The sequence below is a fragment of the Garra rufa genome, chromosome 2, assembly GCF_049309525.1.
Source record: "Garra rufa chromosome 2, GarRuf1.0, whole genome shotgun sequence".
NCBI classification, from domain to species: Eukaryota; Metazoa; Chordata; class Actinopteri; order Cypriniformes; family Cyprinidae; genus Garra; species Garra rufa.
Window position 1 is genome coordinate 68,057,150 of NC_133362.1, and position 27,233 is coordinate 68,084,382.

Below are 27,233 nucleotides of genomic sequence, written 5' to 3' on the forward strand. Positions count from 1 at the left end.
TCTTTCGTAATTAACAGATTATACTGAAACAAAACACAAACAAATAATATTTAAACATAAATGTAAAACAGATAACACATTTTCTTAAATGGCTACAACAATATAGATCGTACTTTCCGTTTGATCTGTTGTTTAAGCTAATCTTAGCCGCTTTTTTGATCATTCTTGAAGTAAACATTTGCCCATTTGGTGATTAAATAAACTGTTTTAGATTTCAATTCGTTTGAATGCAGCCTGTTAAAGCAGCCACTGTCAATGATCTCATCAGTAATAATCAAACGAAAGGAAAAATTAACTATTGTCTGTTAACTTTTGGATACTTAAAGAACACTTATTTTAAATAAGTAATTGGTTTAAGTAGCCTGCTTATATAATAAAAAAATAAAGTAAATTTTGCTCAAAAATAAATTATATAAAATGTATATAAAAATGTAGCCATGTGCAGTAATATTGAAAACTGAGAATGTGATGCATGGTTCTATTTAGTTGTTGTTGAAAATCGTAATTAAATTGAATCTTAATTTTAATAAGGCAGTACTAACATACAGAGATTCCAAATATAAACAAAAAGCATAGAAACTGCAATTTTACATATTGTTAAAATGTAAAGATTCCCACCCCTACTGTTAATATGAAATAACACTTTACAATGAGCCCATTTGTAACATCAACTAAGATTGATGAAAGCTGTAGAATAGAAGTGTTGTTCCTTGTTAGGGTGTTATTTTGTTAACATTAATGAACTATGAAATAACTTTAATGATCAATATATAATTAAAATTAATATTTTTATTAATTTACAAAGTATGGTTAATTACTTTTTTAAAACTAGCAGAGCAGTATTTTAGTTGCCGTTCAGTATCTATTTTCAAAAACTATCGGTTAATTAATCGGTATCGGCCAGTGTGGTCCAACCTAGCTATCGGTATCGGTAAAAACCAATATCGGTCGACCTCTACCTACCTGTGCTACTTTTGTTATAGATCTGAGTAAGAAAGACAGGAAAGAAAGAGACAGAAGAAGAATATTACAGAGAATGTACATGTATGAGATTTTAGAAGACATTTTTGTATTCTTTTGCTGTATTTATGGACTTATTTGTATTATATGATGTTCTTTCAGGCCAAACAGGACTCAGTGGCACCTTTTGGATGTAAGTTGTCTTCATTTCTTTAAGGGATGGTTCACCCAAAAATGAAAATTTGATGTTTATCTGCTTACCCCCAGGGCTTTCAAGATGTAGGTGACTTTGTTTCTTCAGTAGAACACAAATGAAGATTTTTAACTTAAACTGCTGTTTTTTGACACTCAAAAGCTGTGGGTCCCTTTAACTTCAATTTATATGGCTGACACACGGCAACGGTTTTAGTTAAAAAAAAACATTGTTTGTGTTCTACTGAAGAAACAAAAGTCTCCTACATGTTTGATGCCCTGATAAACATCAACTTTTCATTTTTGGGTGAACTACTGTGGGAAGCTGCCACCTTGTCATTTCTGACTTATAACAAAAAAAAATAGGACAATATCTGAAAGCTGCTATGTGACAAGGTGTTTGTTGTTTTTTGGGGGTTGACAGCTTAACTGGTTCTGTTTTTTTAGCTTGTTTACTGTACACCTTGTCACATAGCAGCTTTTAGACTTTGTTTTTGTTACAGTATAAGTCGGAAATGACAAGAAAACAGCTTCCTGCAATACAAAGTCAATGGTGGCCTTGGTTTTCAGATTATGATTTGTGTCTCTATGCTCTATTCAAGCCACTGAATGGTTATTCCTTTTGTAAATACATTTCAGTTACCCATGGAAGTTTTGGAGATGATACTCCTTGAGGTAGTTCTACTGGAGGGAGACACTGCCTACATGACTCTGTCTCTCACGTGCAGTTGCTTCAGAGCCCTTGTGAACACACCCGGCTCAGACAGAAAGCCCACTTTGCGTGGCTTGATAGTAGGTGTCTTAATATTTCATTGTGTGAAATTAAGGCCATGTCCACACTAATACGTTTTCGTTTGAAACGCATCTTTTTCTCTCCGTTTTGGCCTTCCGTCCACACTGAGACGGCGTTTTTGTCAAGGAAAACGGAGCTTTTTGAAAACGCTCTCCAAAGTGGATAAATTTGAAAACGCCGTTTTCGCGTTGTAGTGTGGACTGTGAAAATGGAGGCTTTTGAAAACGATGACGCATATTTAGTCATGTGACGCATATTGTGCTATTCACTGTCACACTGCTGCTAAAGAGATTTACCTTGTATACTCCACAAATTACAGTCCTAAAATGATGACAGAAAATTTACTCACAGTTGCTGTCCTGCAAAACATGACGACAACTGCTTTTCAGATAAAATATGAATGAGCGCGATATAGACGCGTCAGTGGATGATGAGATATTTCCGTAAATTATCCCACCAGAAGAATTGCGTGAAAACTTAATATGTCTGTATAATTTTGGAGGCTTTACGCATGCGCGGTAAGGCGAATTTGATATTTTCCTACGTTTCAGTGTGGATGAGAAACTTTCGGAAAACGCTTGGAAACGCTAGTGTGGACGGAGAGCGTTTTGAAACGAAAACTCCGTTTTCAAATGTATCTGGATACATAGCCTAAGTATGTACAAGGTTGTTTTGTGTAACTTCCTTTTTGCATCTTGCAAAGGAGTATCATCGGTAACGTGTGTGTGTGTGTAAGCATCATAACCCACATAGATGGAAAATATGGTACCATGTACCCATTGTATATGGGTGGGACAAGAAGACCCACCCACTTCAAATTTTACCTTCACACTATTGTGCTGTTTAAATACTGTGCAGTTGCTTTGACACAATATGTATTATTAAAAGTGCTATATAAATAAAGGTGACTTGACTTGACTTGCACACTCAGTTTCTTCTCCTATTCATATTTTAAATTTCTGCAGGACGCATAGACATGCTGACGGCCATGGCCATGCGCTGGAACCAACGAAAGTTTGACAACTTGGCTTTCACCCTTGCCTGCCGATATCGGAAGGTAAAGACACCAGTTTTCCCTTATGCAACATTCATAGCGATATCTGTAAACTGTCAAGGAGACAGAATGCTAGGACTTGACTGTATATAGCAGAATGCCAGCTAAAGTTAATGGTGAGAGTGGAATATAGGTATCATGCTATAAGGAACTGGAGACACTGAACTAAATGCTTGTGTATTTGTTATGGTGTGCAGTATCTCAGTTATCAAGGATTTGGAGCCAAAGGGGTTTCAAGTGCAGATCACTTTAATTGCACTTAAGCCCCTCATTATGTTTTTTCTTTCAGAGATACACAGTGATTAAATTCCCTGAGGACAACAGAGTGGATGTGGTGCCTATCAACTGGCTTGAAAAAGCAAAGGAGGTATATTTAATTACTAAAATACCTGAGTAGCTTAAAGCAGTGGTTCCCAACCACATTCCCGGAGGCCCCGACCCTGCATGTTTTCTATGTTTCCTTAACCCTGGATAATATCCATGACCTGAAATGGGTGTGTCAGACAAAGGAGACATGTAAAATGTGCAGTGTTGGGGGGCCTCCTGGAACGTGGTTGGGAACCACTGTCTTAAAGGGATTCATGGAGACCAAAGACGTCACTTCTCCTATGCTCGTCGTCATATTTGTATCTGATATGACAACAGACACAGCACATCTAAATGAGATTTAAAAATGAATTGAAATAAACATTTTTACTACCACTATCCACACTGTCTTTGACTTTGTATGTTTAGGACAAAAAGTTTAAATGATTGTAAATGTAGTCGCTCGATGAAGGCCTTAAGACCTTGAAGAATTATAAAGGCACACTAATTAGACAGGTGTAAGGAATCACGCTAACGAGGGGGAATTGTGCCGAAAAAAAACGCCCTTGCTGTGAAAAGCACCTGCATGACACTGGTATGCTAAAGACTATATGCATAGTATGCGTTTAGTCAATGAAGCCGTTACTTTGATTAGTAGTAAATCTCCAGCACGTGCGTTCAGCGTTCAGCTGGAGCAGCCGTAAATCACTGACAAGCTACGCCAAATCGCGCTCAAAATCGAATGCGGCCGAAAGCACGATTTTGCCGAATTTTGAGCGCGATTTGGCGTAGCTTGTCAGTGATTTACGGCTGCTCCAGCTGAACGCTGAACGCACGTGCTGGAGATTTACTACTAATCAAAGTACCGGCTTCATTGACTAAACGCGCCTCACAACATCGTGTGATTAATCGTGCAGCCTTAATGCATACCGGCCCACATCAAGCAGTGTCGAGATCGAATAAAGTTATAGCTGTTGTTTTTTTCCTGATGACTTGTTACAGCTAACAGAACAACGTATCCAGGGCATATTGTATCCTTTACTGATCTTCCTCTGGTAGTTGGCGGCGATAAAGCATAGTGACATCACATGGTCCGTTTGAATTGGTTCGGTATGATCCGTGCTATTTTCAAACAGCAGACTTGGATTTGTGTTGTTTGAAATCATTATTGAGACCTTGACAATTTGATTGTGCCAATGGAGTGACAGAGAAGGCTGAACTCTCGGGCAGATAGGTTCAATACTTTAATACAAAACAGACTTGCACAAGATGGACAATCTGCAGGTGCAGGACTATTTTAGGTTCGCCGGAGAAGGCTACACTCTCTGGCTCATGCATGTGATTCACGGATTATTTGCAAAGTCTAACACAGAGTGAGTTTTTAAGTCTTGCCAATTTAAACATTAAAGCGATTTTTAACCATTAGAAAAAAAGAGGCGAAAAAGACTCTTAAAGGGTGCAAAAATCGCATCCCAAACAACAACAACAACATCAGAGTTAGCCCAGATCCGGTTTTCCTCTGGCCAGCGTGGCATGTCTGGGGATACTGTCTGGGATACATCTCTACTAAGTTATACAGTATCAGTAAAAAATAAATAAAAATCAGTAGCCAATGTGAGGCAAATACTATGTCTTGTTGCTGCATTGAGACAAACAGATGTTCAATGAGTCTGTTCTAAATTTTGCTACATTGTAAAGCAATTAGCTACTTTAATAACCTTCTTCATAATTATTTGCACCTGAGTTTGCAGTGTTAAGGTTGCTTTTGTGTTGCTATTATTCAGTTATATAACATTCAACTTTTTTTCCCGCAACTCAGTACTGCAACAATGAGTATTTATGTTTGAAAGGCACCACATTATGCAGCTAACAAAATTATATTTTAACTCTGATTCAGATATTGTGGGTTTTTACTGATTCTGAGATTGGTTTATGCACTAGGCATAATGGGCACTGCTGAGTATTGTGCTCAGTTGTGGTGTTGTTAGGATTTCAACTGCTAACCTCTGCATAAACATTGCCCTCGGATAGTTTGTCCACTATTATGACCTAGTTACATACATATTTTCATACATTTTACATCTAATTACTTCACATATTCTGTCAGATAATTCAGTTTACATTAACAGGAGTCTTAGAGGAGCACACAGCCCTTTTAACAACAAAGAGACTTGATTCAAGTCAGTTATTAGACCATGTTCAGATAGGAAGTTTCTGTGCTTTTAAGCAAACTGTTCTTTCTCATGATCTCATGTCTTTTCCCCTCCTGTATAGCTGGGACAACACAAAATCTACTGATTGTCCCACATTCCATGTCTGAGAGGGAATTTGCGGAAAGGATAAGAATCCCCAGAATGGCAGCAGCACCAATTTACACTATATATTTACACTACACCAATTTATATATTTTTTTTAATAAATAAACATGTATGTACATAAGGACATCAACATGTAGAATTAAACCTCTAGAAAGGTGTACAATATGTGACCTTTAGCACTGCTTTATGAGCTCAAACTCATACTTTATGAGCTATTTTTAACATATTTCTGTTTTTCTTTTTGCATTTTAATATATGGTTGACATTAAAACTTTCTGCACCTAAACATAACAACTGTGACTTTCGGTCTGCACAGCACAGAATAGAGTGGAGGATACCTAATAAGACCGTCATCGAAACTTATTTATTTATAATTAAAAGTAAGCTGCAATCAAGAGTAAACAAATTAGTACACAGTGCATTGAATGAATTTTTTAAAATCTAAAATTATTTTAATAGCATGCATGTTTTTCATGCAACCTATCGCGAGACTAGTGCGTGAAACTGCCAAATCAGTTTAATGTGACAGTGTTCTGACTGTATGTCTATGCCCCTCCAGGCAGTAAATGCTCCTTTTTTAAGACTTTGATAGATCTAATAGCATCTGAATTGCAAGGCATCTTTATTTGCGGGGGGGATTTTAATGTTTTGTTAGACCCTAAATTAGATTCTTCGAACCCTTACACACAACTAGCGAGTCCATTAAAAAAACAAATAAATACAATGTTAAAAGAAATAGGTCTGATAGATGTATGGAGAGACTTCCATCCAGGACAAAGAGACTATACATAAGATTAATAACCGCATACATCCTATTCAAGAATTGATTACTTACATTTGGAAAAGACAAATTTAGAATTAAAAATTGCGACATAGGATTAATTAATATATCTGATCATGCATTAATATAACTTTATTTATATTTAGAGAATAAACCAAAAAACACACTCTGCAGACTAAACTCTGGCATCTTGAATAATAGGGGAATCAGGGATCAACTTGTAGTAGATATAAAACAATATGTGGAGCAAAATTTTTTTATGGCTTAGCCCCATAAAAAAAAAAAAAAATCAAACTCAAATTCAAATCCATTAACATATTTATTGACATATCACTTACTTATATAAAATTATAATTATATAATAATATATATAATTATATATATTATAATATCTTCATTTTGAGAATTTTGTTATTGCACAATGAACATTTCTTAATATTATGCCTAATGTGTTTTAATACCACTATAAATAAAGACTGTATGATCTCTGCTATATCTTTAGTTGGACTTTAGCACTACTTTTGGTTTGCAGATGATGGTGAAGTTTCCTTACAGAGGAAAAGTTTCCACAGTTTTATACATATTTATTGACATCAATTTTGTTTTAAGTTATAATATAATATAATATAAATATATGTAAATATTTACAAATATGTACATTTGTTTGTGTCCTGTTTCGGAGATTGTTTCTTTAAATGCAAATTATATTTACTTTTAATAATATTACATTCATGGTTTATAAGATCAATAAACAACATAGTAAAAGTGGTTTGTTGGCTGATTATTTATGTAATGGCATCATGATGTAGAGGTTAGGAGAATGTTCTGGGAACATTTCCAAGAACGTTCTCTGTTGGTTAATAAATAATAAAGTAAATAGAACGTTCCCTTTAGGTTAGGGGAACGTTCTAGAAACCTACTGGGAACGTTCCCACAAAGTTCTGGGAATGTTCCCAGTAGGTTCCCGGAACGTTCCCCTAACCTAAAGGGAACGTTCTATTTACTTTATTATTATTTTACTTTACTTTACTTTACTTTATTTATTATTCTAATGGGAACATTCTGGGAACGTTCTATTTACGTAAAGAAAACTTTCCTGGCTAACCAATAGGGAACGTGTTCTTAATTGTTCTTAAGCAGTTTTGTATATATGTGACCATGGACCACAAAACAAGTATTTTTGTTTTATTTGAAATAAGCTTTCCATTGATGTATGATTTGTTAGGACAATATCTGGCTAAGATAAAAAAAAAATTGTGCAGAAAAATGTTGCCCCCTCAGATTTTGATATAAGGATAGCTTTCTTATGTGTCATTGCCAAACCAGTCAATATTTGAGAATTTTAAGATCTAAAATAAATCAATTTTTCATTGAAGAGTAGAAAAGTTAAATTTTATGCCAAGATACCAAGTAGGGAAGAGTGTTTCTAGACAACCTTAAACAAAATTTGAAGATTTAAACATTTTACTCACCCTTTACCCTTTATTAAAAGTAATATGAGGGTATAATGTTAGCACGATGTTAGCTCTAAAGTACTGGATGATACAATTTTGTTAAAATTGTAGGAGTAGGGTCATTTGAGCCTACTTATGATTTCAAAGCTTACACCACACATGAATCTGATTATGTTCTTTGTTTTGAACTTCACTTTTTTTGTAGATTTTAAAAAGGCCTTCTTTATAAAACTTGGCCATTGACGTTTTTATAAAATTGTTTTTCCCTGCAACAATTATAAGTGGGATGTTGAGTACTATTAGCCCATTTCTGTAAGATCAGTTGCAGTCCGATTTTTTTTTTAAATAGTTAAATTTCAGCTTTTTGTGCTGATTTTTTCAAAATAATTCATAAAACGCCTTCAGAGCTATGAACCGTATCTTTAAATAAGACTTTAAATAAGTCATCCATCCAATCTATTATCCAAACCTACATGACGTTATTAGGGTCATGGGGAAATGGATCTTAAGTAGTATTTTTTTATTGAATTTCTCTTCTTTTGATATAGCATGAGGTGAAAATGTTTAGTTTTACTTCAGCATAATCAGTAGCACAGTTTAACTCATGTGGCACAACTTACCCTCTCCCTAGGCTCAATTTACCCCTCAGTGGGTGCAAGTTGTGCCAAGAGACCACTTTTTTTTTCCATTATTATCATGTGCTCACTTTAAACCCAGCACAAGTAAAAACTGGCTCAATTTATGCTGCTCTCCCCTAAAAGTGCCCCTAAATGAAGAAACTCTTCAATATGAGTTTTAGAATATGTTTTTTGCATTTCAGATGTTAGGGAAGTCATCCCTGTTGCTGATAATCAGCCTGAACAAGAAGACCTCCAACCTGCAGTCCTCGTCACACCAGTGCATTTATCCGTAGATGGCAGCTCTGACTCTTCGTTGTGTTTGTCTGTAGATGACCCTGCTGAGCCTTCAGTGCATTTAGTTGCAGATGACACCACTGAGTCTCCATTGTGTTTGCCTACAAATTACGATGCTGAGTCTCTAATGCGTTTGCCTGCAGATGAAACCACTGAGTCTCCAGTGCGTTTGCCTGCAAATGACGATGCTTTGTCTGCAGATGACAGCCTTCACTGAACTCCACAGCACACAATGCCATTGACTGTGCAGTGGTTCACATTACAGATGAGGGCATTACCTCTGCAGTGAGTCTTAGAGTATATCAGGAAATTAAGGCCCAATCCCAATTCTATTTTCTACCCCTTCGCCTACCCCTCGCCCCTTCCCCTTGTCCCTTGAAACAAAGTGTAAAGGGGAAGGGCTAAAATATTTCCCCTAAGAAATGGGACACCACTACAACACTGTTATACGTCATCATACGTTGTCGCTAGTTCCTAATGTTACGTCAGAGGACATGCGCAGATGTTTATCACTCATTCCAAGATGTCAAAATGTTGTCATGTTGCAAAAAGTACAAATGTACGGTGTACACACCGTTCATTCACATGTGGCCGTAAGCAAAACAAACAACGCATTATCACGTGCGCGGCAAATTGCTAATCAGTGTAGTGGTGCCTGGAGAAGTATATATGCTTCATTTGTGAATTTCGTTTTCAACTTGAACGCGTTCGTTTTCTGGATCCTTGGACTAAAATGTTTACAGGGGTTCACTTGTTTAAGAAATTTCTGATCGTAAAAAATCAGCTTCTTTTTATTTGTAAGGTATCGTTTTTATTATTATGTACTGATTTAAATTACTGGTGCGGTGAGCGGGCGCAGGTGCATTAGGCGCAATCATCAAATACATTTCAAAGCAAGCCGGCTCCACGGTCCTGACTGCATCATCACTGCCTTTATTGGGTGTTTTTAGCGAATATTTACATTTATTCACATGACTGGATGTGGTGGACTGCCATGATTTTGGCGAATGCAGGACACTACTGAATAATGCGCATCAGAGGGGATTTAAAAAGTGGAAGTGTGTATACACCGTATACCTGCGTACACCCTCCACTACACCACCGTTGCAAATTGCCGTGCCACTGGTCTTTCATGTTTCTAACATGCAGTCAAGTGTATATGACATAAAAATATATTTTGTAATATCGTGCAATCAGTGCTATCTGTTAGCAAACTTTAGCGATTTTTTGGCAAACGTTTATTTACAAAACAACACCATAAACACAAACACAAGATTGAAGGTAATATACATATAATGAAACATTGTCATGAAAATCCTTATTAAAGGCAAAAATTACTTATATTTACGAGTCTGCTTGCTCGAGTGAGCAGCCATGTTGGAAATTTCTCTTAGCCCTTCGTTTGAAGTGAGGTCCTGAAAAATCTTCGTTTGGAGGGCTATCTGGCCCTTCCCCTTACCCCTACCCCTCCAACCAAAAGAGAAATGAGACACCCCTACCCCTTCACGTGAACGCGCCAAACGGAGGAGTAGGGCTAAGTGTAGGGGTAAGGGGTAGAATTGGGATTGAGCCTAACTCTGCTGTGAGACCCAAAGCAGAGAGGGACATTGGCTGTGCAGTGCGTCCCAAAGCTGAGAGGGAAGTTGCCTCTGTGGTGCTTCCCAAAGTCGAGAGGGATATTGCCTCTGTAGTGCGTCCCAAAGCCGAAAGGGACGTTTAGTCTGCGGTGTGTCCCAAAGTCGAGAGGGACATTGCCTCTGTTCTGCGTCCCAAAGTCGAGAGGGACATTGCCTCTGTTCTGCGTCCCAAAGTCGAGAGGGACATTGCCTCTGTTCTGCGTCCCAAAGCCAAAAGGGACTTTGCCTCTGCGGTGCGTCCCAAAGTCGAGATGGACATTGCCTCTGTTCTGCGTCCCAAAGCCGAAAGGGACGTTGCCTCTGCGGTGCGGCCCAAAGTCGAGATGGACCTTGCATCTGTTCTGCGTCCCAAAGCCGAAAGGGACACTCATCTGCTGTGCATCCCAAAGCTGAGAGGGACATTGCCTCTGCGGTGGGTCCCAAAGCCGAGAGGGACATTGCCTCTGCAGTGCGTCCCAAAAAAGAACAATGGATTTTTCACAAAGGGCGTCACAAAGAAGACTGGGCAGGTCATCCCAAAGTAGATTGGGGCATTCTGCAATGCGTACTCAAGAAGATGCTGTCTTTGAGCAGGACAAAGGTAAGTTTACGCCGGTTTCACACTGCACGCGTAAGCAGGGCGTAAGCAGCGCATATTTTTTTCGGCGCCCACGTTAACAGATTAGAGCATTCACACCGCACGCAGGGACGGCGCGGCAGCGCGTAGCAGGAGCAGAGCAGAAGCGTCAGTGCCGCGATCGTTTTGGCGCCGAGTCTATTTTTGCTGCGACGCTTACGCTGGATTAAAGCCACAGTGCATCGATCTTGATCAAATCTGACCTGATTCGCACGAAAAATAACAATTTCACCATAAAATCATGTATCACATGTATCACAATCACGGTTTAAAAGGCTCACCAGCAAAAAATAATGCATTTGTTTGTAAATAATGTCTATAAATTAGCCTACTTGTTCAAAACAATCACGTAAGCAAAGTTTGTACTATTTTCTGCTTGTTTTGATATATACAAGAGTAAATAAACATACTACTGCCATTAAATGTTAATGTAAAACATTTAAAAATACAGAAATAAAATCATTTTTAAAAGAGAAGATTCTGAAAGTACTGAAGGAGATCCTATAATTATTTAATATAGATTTACAGTGGTAAAACCAACAAATTATATTTTTATATGATATGTTTTAACATGTTTTTAAATATAATGGTTTAATTATAAACGTGGTGATTATCTTAAAGTTGGACAACCACCATAAAAAAATATGAAAATATCATATGAATCTAACCATGCATGGCAACAAATGTAAAACAAATACCAACATACCATAATTTTACATATTCTTTTTATTATTGAAAAACTGTTGCTATAATTATCATAAACCTAACTGGTAATCATTAAGACGATCTTTGTCTAAAAATATATTCAATATTTTAGCGTTTCTAATTTGCTACTTAAATCTACGACATATCACAAATCAAAGCACATGACAGACAGTTCTTGGAGAACACCTGAAATGCGTGACTGAATGAACAATACTTGTCTATATTGGAAGTACACAAGCTGCAGTTCAGCTGCGCGCGACAAACGCTTCCAGTGTGAAAGGAAAATGGATGCGCGCCGCTTCTGCTCTGCCTACGTGCTGCGCACGCCCTGCTTACGCCCTGCTTACGCGTGCAGTGTGAAACAGGCGTTACTGTTGAAAACCAATACAGCTGTATTATGTAAGTTTTTTAAATACTTTGAATCACCCTTTAGCTTTGTTGAAGTTTATTTAAATAATCTTCCAGTGTCTCAAATGAATAAAAATGAAATGTCATTGTCACATTGATATTCTTTTAACAGATCAATTTGTTCCCGGTACAAATTTGGTGGCAGGCTGGGTGAAGGAGCTGGTTCCGTGCGAAAAGGGATTCGCATCAAGGATGGTCTAAAGGTATGGGTTTTTTTTTAACTTACTGTAAGCCATTTTAATGTATCTTATGTTCACTAGTTAGAAATGTAAAACTTTTAAAACAGTCAGAATGAACAAACACGCTTTACTAGGTTTTACGTTACTGCTTGTTGATTTACTTCTTTTCAGATTCATGATTTTAATGAAATCACCTCTGTCCATTGCTAATTGTTTATTCTTTGTTTTATTAATCAGGTGGCGGTGAAATATGTTTCAAAGAGAAAAGATACAACATATATCATCTCTTTAAGTATGCTTTACTCTCTGCATTTTTTTTCTCATTCACTGTTTACCCTCTTATGATATAACATAATAACATCTAATATTGATGTAAATCATATACAACAGTGTGGCAAAAGACCCCAATCTAATTTTCATATTTTTATTTTCTAGGCTTTTAATCCGAAACCTCTTCCCTTAGAGATTGCGTTGGCAGTTATCGTCAATAGGGAACCCAACTGTCCTCATATCATTGAATTGTTGGACTGGCAGGATAACCCAGACTATTACCTCATGGTCATAGAGCGTCCCGTGCCAAGCATGGATTTGCAAACATTTCTCCAATGCAGCGGAGGTGCGATCAACGAGCAGATCACACAGTACATAATGTGGCAAGCCATTTACACAGCAAACTTTTGTTGTTATCGCGGTGTTTTCCATCGTGACATCAAGCTGCAAAACGTGCTCATGAACCCGACAACATTGAAAATCAAATTAATTGACTTCGGATGTGGAGCCCTCAGGGATTCAGGCTACACTGTCCTCTGTGGTAAATATCATGCATCGCTTTGCTATCAAATTGATTAGCTCACTCAGGCACATCCTGTATATGGGTGTATCCTGTAACATGCGTGGTGTTGTAAATGTCTAACATAATTTCTTTCCCCCAGGCACCAAACCGTACCTCGCTCCAGACTTTTTGACAGAGGCAGATACCATGCATAGCCTGCAACAGTGTATTCACTTGGGGTGCTCCTGTTCACAATGCTGCATGGGCGTTTTCCAACAGACAAAGACTTATACTGCTTGGGCAACAACCAGTCTGTATTTGCTGTGTCGAAAGGCGAGATTTATATTATTTGAGTAATTATATAGCATGAATTAAGTTGTGTAAAAAGTTAAAGATAGAATGTTGGTTAAGGTAGTAATCTAATTTCTCTCCTTTTTCCCCCTACAGAATGCATAATTTTTTGTGGGCTTGTCTGCAGCGTCGTCCAGAGTGCAGGATTCCCCTGGAGCACATGCTTTACCATGACTGGTTTGTATTGGGTTTTCCTAATCGCCTGCCAGTTAAACTGAATGCGTAGGTTTATACTGTCATAGTTGTGTCTGAAAGCTGACGTGAGTGGCCTTTGCATCGGCTTAGGTCTTATTACTGACAAAATCCTGTATTTAGGGATGTTTAAATATTGTAAACATTTGTGAGGTTTTATACATAACTGGCAATATTACTGATCGGCAGTATTTAAATATGATATAGAATTATATTGTATATTTTTAAAGCAGTTTTATACTTTTTATATAAAAAAAAAACAATGGCTTACTTAAAATTGCTTATATCATAACAAAACTATAATAAAATATTACTCAAAATAAATGCCAAATACAGTGGTAATACAACTCCCGAAAAATACAGGTAGCGACAATATATTTTGTTTAGTTTTTATGTTCAAGTTAAGCTGTTAGGTGGAAGATATTGTTCATGTTTGGTACACTTGTTCTAGTTTTACCGTAATGCTGCACTAAGATAAGCCAAGTTGTTAAAATGCACTAAGCTAAGCCAAGTTGGTAAAATAATCAGGGAAAACATTTATTTTGTTGTTAAACTTGCAGGAACAGCTTGGATACAGGCAGTGTTTTTTCTTAATGCACTGCAGAGCAATTCAGTTGTAAATCATATACATTGGATTGAGTTTAATGACATTAATATATTGATTTGCACCAAGCAGTACACAAATTTAATCAGTGCACCACAATAAGATATGAATATTGAGAGGTAAGATCATATGTTTTATGTGACATAAAATATACTGTATGTGGGTTCAGAGTTTTTCCCCTTAAACCATTTTTATATTTTGTTTAAAATAAGTATCTACTAAAAACAAACCAACAATGTACATGATAATCAAAAGGCTCTCATGTCGGTGCCAATAGCCTTGTGGGCAGTGCACCAACATGTAGCACCATTGCGCTCTGGGTGTCCCAATTTCAAGTCCCAGCTCATGGACCTTTCTTGATAGATAAAAATAATACAGGATGTATCGACGATAGATCATTAAAATTAACGACCATGAGTGCTTGTGGTGTGTTTTGACATGCTGCTCAGTTTATCTAGAAATGATAAAACTGCCTTTGTCTCGGACTCTGGTTGAAACCAAGCCCCATCCTTCTTAGAATGGCTTGATAAAGTGAACATTTTATCTAAGCTGCCCTACTTAATGTTGAGTAACACTGAAATAGACTACAAATAAAAGACTATTAAATCTATCAAGATGTCAGCAGATAATGAATAAACTAATTCAAAAACAGCTTTACCAGCTTCAGTCCTGATATAAATTGAAGAGCAGAGGTAATTCAGTCCTTCTGTCATATAGCTCTGGTGCAGCATCACAATGCTCCCTACACCGAGAATGAGTTGATCTGGTGTCGGTGGTACTTTACAGAACTTTACTGATGAAAAATGACTCATGTTGCTTTCCATTGAAGAGTCCATTATGAAAACAGATGTACCTACAGCAACAGAGATGGCATGACTTGGGCTTAAAACAAACATGACAGACAAACTGACAGGAAGAAAGAGCTCAGGTGAGAAAACAAAACACTCTCTAGTTATGTGTAAGTACTGATAGTACACTGATAACTTAAAAACACAGTTCTCTCATGTGTGAAACCTCATGTGGTATTGAAGTGCAACTTTTTCCACAGTGACCACATACAAAAGACTTCTCTCCAGAGTGAACTCTCGTGTGGCTGTTAAGGTTTCTTTTTCGGTTGAAACTTCTTCCACATTTCTGGCAGGTGAAAGGCTTCTCTCCTGTGTGAATTCTTATGTGTTCGTCAAAGTGTTGTTTATAATTAAACCTCTTTCCGCACTGAGGACATGTGTAGGGCTGCTCTCCAGAGTGAATTCTCATGTGGTCTTCAAAATGTCGTTTTTGACAGAAACTCTTTCCACACTCAGAGCATGTGTAGGGTTTCACTGTATGAGCTCTCTTATGGACTTCAAGGTTTTCATGTTGATCAAAACTCTTTCCACACTAATCACTTGGTAAGACTGATCTCCATTGTGAATTCTCATGTGTCTGGTAAAGCTTCCTTTTTCAGTGAAACTTACTCCACACTGTTGGCAGGTGAAAAGGCTCTTTCTAGTGTGAATTGTCATGTGGAAATTAAGGCCTCCTTTCCGGTTGAAACTATTTCCACACTGTTGGCAGGTTGAAGTCTTTTTAATCTGTGAACAACTAAAAGATTTTTCTACATTTATGAAATCGTAATCTTCATACTCCATTTCATTCAGTACTTCACTCTCCACTTTTAGTGTCAGGTCAAGTTTCATATTATATAATAGAATTTATAGATCATGTTTCATTTAAAATTCTTACATTTGAAGTATTAATGAAGTTAGGGGGAAATATAAATGTAAAAAAATTCCCTTGAATTAAACATAAAAATATGCAGATTTATGTCACAGCTTATGAAATATTGCTTCAGAATAAATCATATTTTATATATATATATATATATATATATATATATATATATATATAAATAAATAGCCTGCCACCATAGAGCCCCCACACATAACAAATCCCAATTTAACCCCTGACTGTATTTCATACGAAAAATGTTACTCAATCCTAGCAGTGAACATTAACATTCATGTTAAATAAGACACAGTTCTTTAAATTCTGTTTTTAAATCAAAGCACTATGATAGTAAAAAATAGCCTTTTAGAGAATTAAAAAAATGAAAAACACCTGCTAAAGGCAAATGAATTGAGAAGATGTAGAGGACAGTTCATAGGATAGTTCATCTTTGAGAATGAAAACCAACCTGTTTGTTCCTCAGTATCTTCATGTTTGACTTTGTATGTTAATTCAATCTTCATGTCTTCACTCTCCTCTTTAATAAACACCATCTTTATAATAGTGTGTCACATGGATCTCTGTTGATTCAGCAGGAGTTTTTTTCTGTGTTTGGAAACTTTTTCCTGTTTAAGATGACAATAATTATCAGAAAAAAAAAATCTCAATCAGCTCTAGTTCAGTAGTCAGTGCACTGGTAAGGGAGTCAGAGTAATAGTTAATGGACCTAAATGATCTGATTAGACAAACACCCAAAACTTTAACTTACTATTCAGTCAGGTATTTAATGATTGGTATATTACATTTAGTATATTACATTAATTATTATAGTATATTACGTTAATCGTTCAAAATGCTGTTGTATTTTAAGGTTGTCATTACAAAAACAACAACAAAACATTTGCAGTTGTTTGTAAAAGTTGTCATTACTCATATTTGAGTTGGTTCTCGTATTGACACTGTTTTGAGCAGCAGGTCTCTCAGCGAGCGGAGATTCGAAATAGTGAATCATTTTGTGAATCAACTGACTCAATTGACTCAGAGTTTGTAATTCGTGTTTCTGATCTGAATCACTAACAGAGAGAAATCAGACGCTGTGTGGAAGTGCTTTACTCACTCAAAATAACGTTCATCATTAGATAAACTATTACCATGTTGCATTTAATAATTATTACATTTACATCACTTGTAAGCCATATAAAATAGACTGAACGCTCGGTATGAATTTAAACACTTTAAAGTTTAAACGGTAAAGACAACAAACCTTTCTTCAGCTGAAACACTAGGCTCGTTTGAGATGAGCAAAATCTGCGCAGAATCGATCACCGGTGATCAACGCAAGATGCATGCCGGTTAGAAAAGTGTCCGAGTTACGTCCGACTTGCTCTGACATCGTGCTGACGTGTGCCAAAAAACTCTCGCGATGGCGAGGCGGCTGTGTCGGATTGAGCAGTCGGGCGCAGTAGCTTTTCACCGACTGCGCTGACCAAAAGCACGATGGGAAACGACTGGCTGACGACACATCTTAAAGCTCATTGGTTCAAACAACTGTGATGTTGCGTTCTTTTCTAAAATGTTTTATTTTTTAATCTAATATCATTTGGTTATGTGTTTAAATTCTGCATGAATATTCCCAAACACTACGACAGTGCAATCTCTGTGTGTGATTTGTGATTGTTGTCATATTACTATAAAAATATAAAATACACGTTTGTACTAAAGTAAAAATGGATGATAAATACGCCTTTCGTATGGAATTAAAAAGCAGGCACTTTGAGTGTTTTGTTCATCGTATTTATTTTCATATAAAAGCAATAGAACTTAAATTATATCATGTTTATCAGCAACACAGCAGGTGAGTGTGAATAACGCGATATCCGCCTTTGATCTCGTAGGTATCTGTTCCGCTTCCAAAGCTCAGAACTGTCCATCTTGACTGAGCTTATTTCACTCCTCCCCTCACTGCAGCCGCCTACTCTCGCCTACATTTCAGGCGAGGCTAGGCGCATCTCAAACGAGCCTATTGATGCAGGAGCACGGCTCAGACTTATGGCGTCATACACCAGATCAAAATAAAAGTCTCGTTGACGCGCTTCTGTTTCTACAATCCAAAAAGTGCATAGGTATTTACAAAAGGAAACACATGCAAATAATAAATCATGACAGTAGTATTCAGAGTTTTATTTTTGGTGAAATACATATTGAAATGTATATAAAGAAACTTTACAAATATTTACAAATTGTAATATTTATAGTTTTATTTACTTATGTATTAATTAATTCTTTCATTTATTCATTCATGTATTTATGACTACATCTTTGTCCACAAGTGTTTCTTTCCAAGTTTATTTAACATTTACAACTTTGTATTTGTTTATGCATTATGTTGACATTTATTTATTAGACCTTTCTTTGTTAGCAAAGGCTACAGTACCACCTTGTGGTCTGACCAACCAAAAAAACAATTGCTTTTTTCTATCAAAATCACCAAAATGGTCGATGGGTAGTTGCAACTTTTCTGTCTCTCACAAACTTTATTTCAAAACCCTACTTACTTTTATGCATTACTGATACAAATATACATGAATGATTATGTAATGATTTTAAGTTTGAGTTGAGAATAATTACACTGTTTTAGCTTGTTAGAACTAAATGTCAGCTAAGTGTGTTGACTGAAAACTAGTCTTCACATGTGAGACAAATTGAAGGATTGACTGAAAGTGTAAAGCATGTGAATGATTATGATAAACTCACTTCTGAAAAGGATTTGAGCATAGATTGTTTACTACTTCCAGATCAACCCCACTCTCTAAGTCATCAAACATGGTTATATTGGAGGAACTCAAGAGGGTAGGAAACCTCTTTTCAAAGATGTCCTTTTTGTCCTCACATGGCACTTGTTTTTGAATGCAATATTTCATTTATTCATTTATTTGACTAATTTCATAACTCAAAGTTCTCTTTCATCATCTTGTGTTGTGTATATTGGGTCAGCTTCATGCACGGCTGCCTCATTTGCTTAATCAACCACCAGTTGATTTTGATTTTTTTGGAGTTTGCCCCATCCTAGGAGATTTTTTTAAGTGCACTCTCAAGCCAGGAGGATTTTTTTTTTCCACGTGCTGCTTTGGATGGACTCTAAGAGATTGACAAGTGATTGGTGAGAGCAACCAAAATCAGCAGTGTTCACACGACACTCTGGACTTTGAATCTGGCAACCTTGAGTGGCCCAGAATTGTAATATCAGAGGTTCGTATTGAGGAACTGATAGCCATGTCTCTAGTACCCTTTGTTGCAAAATTGCTGGGAGTGAACACAAGGACCATACGCCGGAGAATATCAGAAATGGGGCTGAAAATGAATACACACTGAGTTTTTTATTCTTAAAGATTGTGTATAAAATGTTAAGTATTTAGTTTAGCATTAGCTCAATGGTTTAAGCAGGTTTTATGATATATTTAGTATTGAAATGAAAACTGCAAACCAATCAATGTATTACATTTTTTCTTTTTTAACACTAACTTGAAATTCTGTATGCGCAGATGGGAGTCCACTTATAAATGTATATAATTATATATGTGTATTAAGAGTACCATTGCAGCGGCGAGGACGATGCTGAGCCAAATAAAGATAAAGATGTCTTCTGGCGCGCAGCGTGTTAAATTAACCAATCAGATAAGGGTACATAGACAGTCTGAAAACCTAATTTGATTGGCTATGAGATGAAGGTAATCCCCCAGTGCTTTGTTATATGGAGCAGTTTGGTAGATTGGGGTCTAATTAGTTTGTCTAAGTGCACAGGTTACACCATAGTTCAAATACAGCAAAATTTAATGGACAACAAAACAAAGAGGTAACAATTTAGTATAGGGACCAATTCTAATTATTAACTAGTTGCTTATCATTAGGCCTATTATTAACATATTGGCTGTTTCTTTGTAAGCATTTATTCTGTATGACCATATTCTACACCCATAATCCTACCAAATACCTACATAACAATTACCTTACTATTAATAAGCAGCACATTAGGAGTTTATTGTGGAAAAAGTCATGGTTAATGGTTTGTTACAAGCTAGAACTGGACTGTATACGGTTTACTACAGAATACCGGATAATCCCAGCCCGGCACAATAACTTCATATTGACACATGGCTAAACAAAGGCAGAATACCGTAACTCAATTTGAGCTTTTAAAACAAAGTCAAATAGCGGTGTGTTATATGGTGTTCCCCATTGTTTCTCTTGGGCTTTTTAAGGTTACTGTCAAGGCAACCCATTATTTTCTCAAAAAAACAACAACAAAACTGACTTGAGATACTTATCCAGGTCCTAATAACAAATTTTCAAAAGTTACATTCTTTTGCCTTTGTATGTCAGAATAGCTCTAGTATGTACATGAACAGGGCTCCTCAGTTAAACATCACTAAAGAAAAGATTCTGATTTACAGGAGACCCCATAATAAATTAATGCAGCTTTACAGTAGTCAACATGAATATATATTTTTCATTCAATATAGTCATTAATTTTATTTAATTCTCATTTACCTAATTAATGTACAATATTGACCCTAATGGAAAATAACTGCTTCACAACATGGAAACATTGTCGTATCTCTGGCTCATGAAGACAAATACCCCCATTAAGCAAGTAACTTTAACACAGGCAGCGTAGGTTTTGTTTTTGTGCAAAAACATGAGGGAAGGCAGAACACAGAGAGAAATTATATGAAAGAATCTATAAATGAATAAATTCTCTGAATGCATAAGGGGGAACAGACAGAAATTGTTCAATGGCATTTGCTTTTGTTTTCCCTCCACGTAAAGCCTAATAAAGTAGTGTTTGTAGGTGCAGCAGTGGTGGACGAAATACACAAATTAACTACTTGAGTAAAAGTCAGTAAAATATTATCCTAATTAAAATATTGCTTCAGTAATTACTCTAAATACTTCAGTATAATAAAAAATGAAACTGAAGTAAAACGTACTTATTAATAAAATGTTTATTTTGTAATTATTTATTTATTTTCATGTTCAGTAATTTTATATTATATATTTTATTTAATCCTTACGCTTAAAATGCCTGGGGGAGTTGGGTTTGTCATTACAAAATCATCAAAACATTAAATATATTAAAATATCAATTTAGGCGAGTATTTAATGTGTGCAAACAAGTGGAAAAAATAACATGATATTTAAAAATGAGAAAAAAAAATGTATCTTCAAACAATTTACAGTACAAAAAAGACCTCACATAGGGCAAAAAGTATAAAATAAAAAACAATGCTGTAAAAATACGTCGTTATGCATATTCACTCTAATTCCAAGCCTTAGAGCTGTGCCCTGGGTTCTAACCCAGTCCAGTTAAGTGGGTAACAGTTCAGGCCTCAGGCCGTGGGGGACAACGTTTTGACAGCCGTCACCACGTCCTAGTAGGGTCAATTCTCAAGAATTGTTGCTTAGTGCTCGCGGTCATAGCATGCACTCCCCTCAGCATGGCAGCGTGGGTATATTGTTCCCCATAGTGAACCTCTAAGAGGACGCAGTGAGAGTTCCCTTCGAAAAGGGAACGTCTCTAGGTTACGTATGTAACCTTGGTGCCCTGAGAATAGGGAATGAGACACTGCGTCCTCTCGACTTCTTCGCCATGCTTCGAACAAAAATAGCTTCAGACATTGAAGATGTGGTGTGTTGCAATGGCGCCCCTTTTATGTGATGGTCGCCCGGTAGTGACGCAGCGGCAGCGACGGTCGCGCTGCGGACGCTGTCGCCGGCCATTTCATGTAGTTTTTCTATGTATTCTTCAGACACGAGTCACGCTGCGGCATTCCCCCATAGCGAACCTCTAAGAGGACGCAGTGTCTCGTTCCCTATTCTCAGGGAACCAAGGTTACATACGTGATCTAGAGACGTTTTGTATTATATAAGAAGACTGGGAGAGGGTGGGTTAGCCAAGGTGGTGTGCTACAGAAAGGAGGCCAAACAGGTTTTCAGAGAATTCCACACCAGTCCAATTGGTGCCCATGTGGCATTGTCAAAACAAAGGATGCCATTAGTAATCGATTTACTGGCCTTCCATATCTGTGGATATTAGAAATTGGGTAAGTAGAAATTAACTTTTTCATGTACATACAGTATACACTCTACTAGTAAATGACTCTGTTTAGGTCAAGCACTGTGCTGCCTGCCAGTCAAAGAAAGCTCAAATTAAGAAACAGGCTGATTATATACCTATTGAAGTAAGTTTCTGTAAATGAGATTAATTATTTTGTACTTATAATAGCAACTACATTAAATATGTATTTTTTTTTCCTCAGGTTGTTGAGCAGTGGGAAATTGTTGGAATAGATTTAGTGGGAAAGCTCACACAAACCAAGGATGGCTACCAGTACATCTGTGTAATTGTTGATTACTTCACAAAGGGGTTGTGTGGCTTTCCCACTTAAAACTAAAAGCGCAGAGGAGGTCACAGGCTGTATTATTAATCTGTTCTACAAATTTGGTGCCCCCAAAAGCATATTAACAGACCAAGGCAAAGAATTTGTGAACAAGGTAATGGTTAAACCTGATTTGCTTGTTCGTATTATTTTTAGGAATTGAAAAAAGATACATCTAAACAGATCAATATGGGTGTCTGTGAAGTACCTGGCATGAAAAGAAGTTTATGTGCTCCCTACCATCCACAGACCAATGGGTTGGTTGAACGACTTAATGGGACAATTCAGAGGTATGACACTGACAAATTCTAATTAAAGAACAATAAAAATATCGGCTATTGCATATATATATATATATATATATTGTTTTGCTATTACTGACTCTTCTCTTATCCAAAGGTCACTGAGCAAGCTGGCAGGAAAGGAAAGGAGCCACACAAGTGTGCAGATTACTTGGAGGCCACAATGTTTGGCCTCCGTACAAAAAAGACAGTACTCGCTATACTTTTTAATGTTTGGTCGCAAAGCAAGGTATCCATGTGAAGTACCTAAGAAATATGAGGTTAGTATATATATATATATATATATATATATATATATATATATATATATATTAAAATATTCCATTTTCTTCTGTAATCCAAATAAAAACAATTTTCTTGCACAGATCAATGAGACAATCAAGGATAACATAGCAGAGGAGTTTATTGCAGACTGCGTTAAAAGGCGAGACCGGATTTACCAAACTTACAAGACAATATTAGTAATGTCCAGAACAAAACAAAGAAGAGAAAATTGGAAGAGGGATTGTCTGTTGACATCCAAGTTGGAGACAGGGTACTGCGGTAGAATATATGAAGCAGGCAGAGAAAGGGAGGCAAACTGGACCCAGACTACATTGGCCCATACACTGTGATAAATGTGGAGGGCACATCAGTTGACTTAAAGGACATAATTTCCCCAAAATTAACAAAGACCATTTAGTCCACTTCCCTGAAAATCCCCAAATACCTGCTCCCACACAGCCCCAGACAAACTGTTCACTCTGTATGTATGCTTCTGTCGACATACATGTACATCTTTATATAAATGCAAAGGAAATGCAACTGAGCATCTCTCTCTTACTCACATACAGTGCTAGAAGAAATATGGGCCAAGAAAAAAGGCGGCATATTATGCAATAAAATTGGCCCATATAAAGTCTTTACATGGGATGTTGAACGCATCAGACCTGGAGAAATGCTTGAAAGTCAGGTAGACGATGTAACCATCAATAAATCTGCAAATATTGTGTGTAATTGCTCTTCTAAAATATTATGGTTTAATCATTTGTTTTCTAGGCATAAATAAATGTACACAACTGTTTTTACAGTAAATCAATGTGTTTTGTTTTAGATTATCAATGCATACTTGACTTTGCTTTCTAAAAAGTACACAGGCAAGAGCTGTGTACTTGACTCATATCTGAGTCAAGTACTGTGACCAGAGAGACGCGTTTTTTTCACAGACAATTTATGGGGCAGGCAGCCAGCGGATCGTGAAGAAAGGTCAGCTGAAAGTGACACTTTATGTTTCAGGCTAGAATCGCTGATACAACCTTTAAGTTTAAATGATAAAATGCTGTTTTTAACAACACAGTTTGATACAGTAAACTGTCCAGCTAATGAAGACAAGAAAAGGTTTTAAAAAATTAAGGTTACACTGTACAGTTTTAATATAAAATACGTTTGAGTTTAAGATTTATAAAATGATTAATTAAATGCATATATAACTGACATTGTAACAGCATAAACAGAAATCATAGCATTAACATGAAATGGTTTTCCACCTTGCGAGGACCCCTAGGATGGTGGCCGGTGTGACAACTGGCCACAGACAGCAGCTCAGTTGTCACGAATTAGGAACACAAACACAAAAAACATAAATCATAGCATCAACATCGATTTTGTAGGAATTGTGGTCAAAAATTTTTTAAATGTATCTTTTCATGTTTCATACAGATGTCTTCTGACCTGCTTGTACCATGATGTCCATCACACAAAAATGCAGCCAAAAGTAGTAAGTATTTCTGTCTATCACAAATGTAGAGAGGATCAATTTATTACAGTATCAGTTCCTAAACAAAACAATGCATTTCTCTGTTCCACAGTGCACAGGACACCAAGGGATTCTGTGAAGTAGGGATGTCAAACTCAGCTCCAGGAGGGTCTGCATAAACTGGCTGCACACTAGACTTTTTAGGATTTTTTTTTAGGATTTTAGGATAGATTATTGGGTGGTTGTTCTGCACACTTAGTAAACAAACTCCAGCTGGTCCAAAATGCAGTAGCTAGAGTTCTTACTAGAACTAGAAAGTATGAGCATATTAGCCCAGTTCTGTCAGCACTGCATTGGCTCCCTATAAAGCATCATATAGATTTTAAAATCTTACTAATTACTTATGAAGCCCTCAATGGTTTAGCTCCTCAGTACTTGAGCGAGCTCCTATCGCATATCCCTCATAAAAAATGTTTCTTGTAAGCCTATTTTATTTGATGTGGCCTACTTTATAAAATATTAATTCATGATAAACTTCATTTGAACCACTGATATCATGTGAACTATTTTGTCCATTTTCTTGATACCTTTTCGGACCTTGAATGTGGTGAAACCTTGCGATCTGTGTAGGCTCAGAAATCATCAACAATATCTTAATTTGTGTTCCAAACTGAAACAAAGGTCTTACAGGTAAAGGCTTTAAATAAATATAGGCCTTGTCTTTATCTTTGTTTTTTTTTATTCATTGCCCAGGGCGGTTTACTTTATTAACTGCATAAATACACAAAATTAAGTAATGTCTGTTGCATAATCCAACATTTTTCATTAGGTTAAATACTGCCCACAGAAAATTTCATTCACTTTAATATTGACAAAATTTAAATGACCATGCATTTTATTAAATGCATGATCTTCTTTGCCTTCTGCTCTGTGTTGTGTGACAATTAAAAACTTTAACTCAAAAACATTTTCATATTCACATGATCAACAAATCATTAACTTTTTTCCCCAAATAAAACATTTGTCATAAATTCAAAACAATATTATCAAAAACGTGAAGCATAAAAAAAATACATAAAGAAAATAAAAATGTTCCCTTGTTTCTCGAAATTAAAAAAACAAAACTGTGAAACAGATTCTTTTAGCCAAAAATTTGCACACACACACATACTTAAACTATACGCACTCATAGGATCTCCATTAATATTTGACTGTGTTTAACACAAAATAAATGTTTTCTTACAATGAACAAAAGTTTCAATCAGAGTGATAGCACAGACCCGCTTCCCACGAACTTAAACACCTCACAAATTTCATATTTCTTTTACAATCAAATAATGACGTATTCCTCCGAAATAAAACATTTTTAATAGGTTCAAAACATTAACAAAAACGTGAATAAAAGAACCTACGAGCATAAACAAAAAATAAATGCATCAGAGAAGGGCCTTCCCCCTCAAAAAAATAAAAATAAAATACAATCAAACGAATTGTATTAGCCACAAAAGCTTGTACACACTCGATGAAAACATACACACCTAATCACACTACCTCCGCTCATGTTCAGCTCAAACTTAAATATCATTTTCTGCACAAAATACATGTTATTTTACGAGAAAGAGATGTTTTAACCGGAGCATTTGCACAGCTCGTCTTTCCTCAACCGCGCTTCAGACGAACTGAAGGAGAGACGAGACAAACCCCAAAATGACGCTCTCTTAAAGGGGCCGCACCCCAGATATGATAACATACCCAAACCAATGCTAAATGAACGCATACTACATGAATATAAGATTTAAAAATACAATAAAATGAAATGAATATACTAAATGAATAATTTCCATAATAATAAAATAATTGACAAAAGTAGAGTTCTATAGGGAAATTAATGAATTAATGTGACACTGCTATGTGTATTTTTTATGTTAAATATACTTAAGTTCAAAACACAAATTAGACTCAAATGTCCTTTTCTTAACAAACATGCATGTTTATGTTAGCACATCTGTCAGTGAAAAAACACTATCACCTGTAGCTTTTAATCAGTAAATGATAACTTCAATAAGAAAGTTAATTATTAAATTAAAAACATTTGTTGCTGTAACAACTTCAGTGACATGCTGATGGATAGATAACACAAAATGGGTATAGAAATATGTGCACAAAATTTTCGATGCACATATCAGGATTTATAAAAAATAGTCTTGCCGTAAATATGTGCACACCGTACAGACAATTCTAGACCATGCGTATTAACTATTTTTCCTGGAGTGAAAAGTAGAAAGTAAACTCGTTTTGTTTTCATTTCAATATGAAGAGCTCTTTTCCAAAACGCGATAAACGCCAAATAAAAAAAAAAATGAGTTAATTATGCCATTTTGCAGTGTACTGAACCTATTCACGACTCCATAAATGTTTCATGCCAAATCGCTGTATTTCCGTGTTTAAAATGTTCTGCAAGATGCAGTTTCTTTCCAAAACGCTATAAGCGCCAAACCTGTTTTTAATCTTAATGCGATATATCCTCTCGACCAATCAGAATTCGGCGAGCCTTCGACGCAATCTAACATGGCGGCGCCCTGAAGCGTGAGATGTTTGTGTTCAGTCTTCAAAATGAGAGCTTTAAACTCGATTAACAATTTTGATGGCCTGGATGAGGCAGTGATACCTGTACCTGTTGTTAGAAAACGCAGACTAGACAAAGAAAATCACAAGAAGAACAACAAAAAAGAAGGTTCGTCACTGTTTACTAGTGCCTTTTGGTTTTAAAACGGCGTTTTAAAATGAAAAGAATCCTCGTCTACATTAGCGAGTAG

General features: G+C 36.4%; 1 protein-coding gene and 1 pseudogene across 1 annotated transcript in view; one reads left to right on the plus strand and one right to left on the minus strand.

Annotated features, from left to right (window-relative positions):
* The window catches only part of LOC141326062 (uncharacterized), a 629,392-nt gene that overhangs the window by 353,523 nt on the left and 248,636 nt on the right, over nt 1-27,233 (minus strand). Inside the window, 1 exon segment of the mRNA XM_073834763.1 lies at nt 15,441-15,498. Within this exon segment, the coding sequence (XP_073690864.1) occupies nt 15,441-15,498 (58 nt within the window).
* Nucleotides 10,661-13,666, plus strand: LOC141325768 (serine/threonine-protein kinase pim-2-like; annotated as a pseudogene).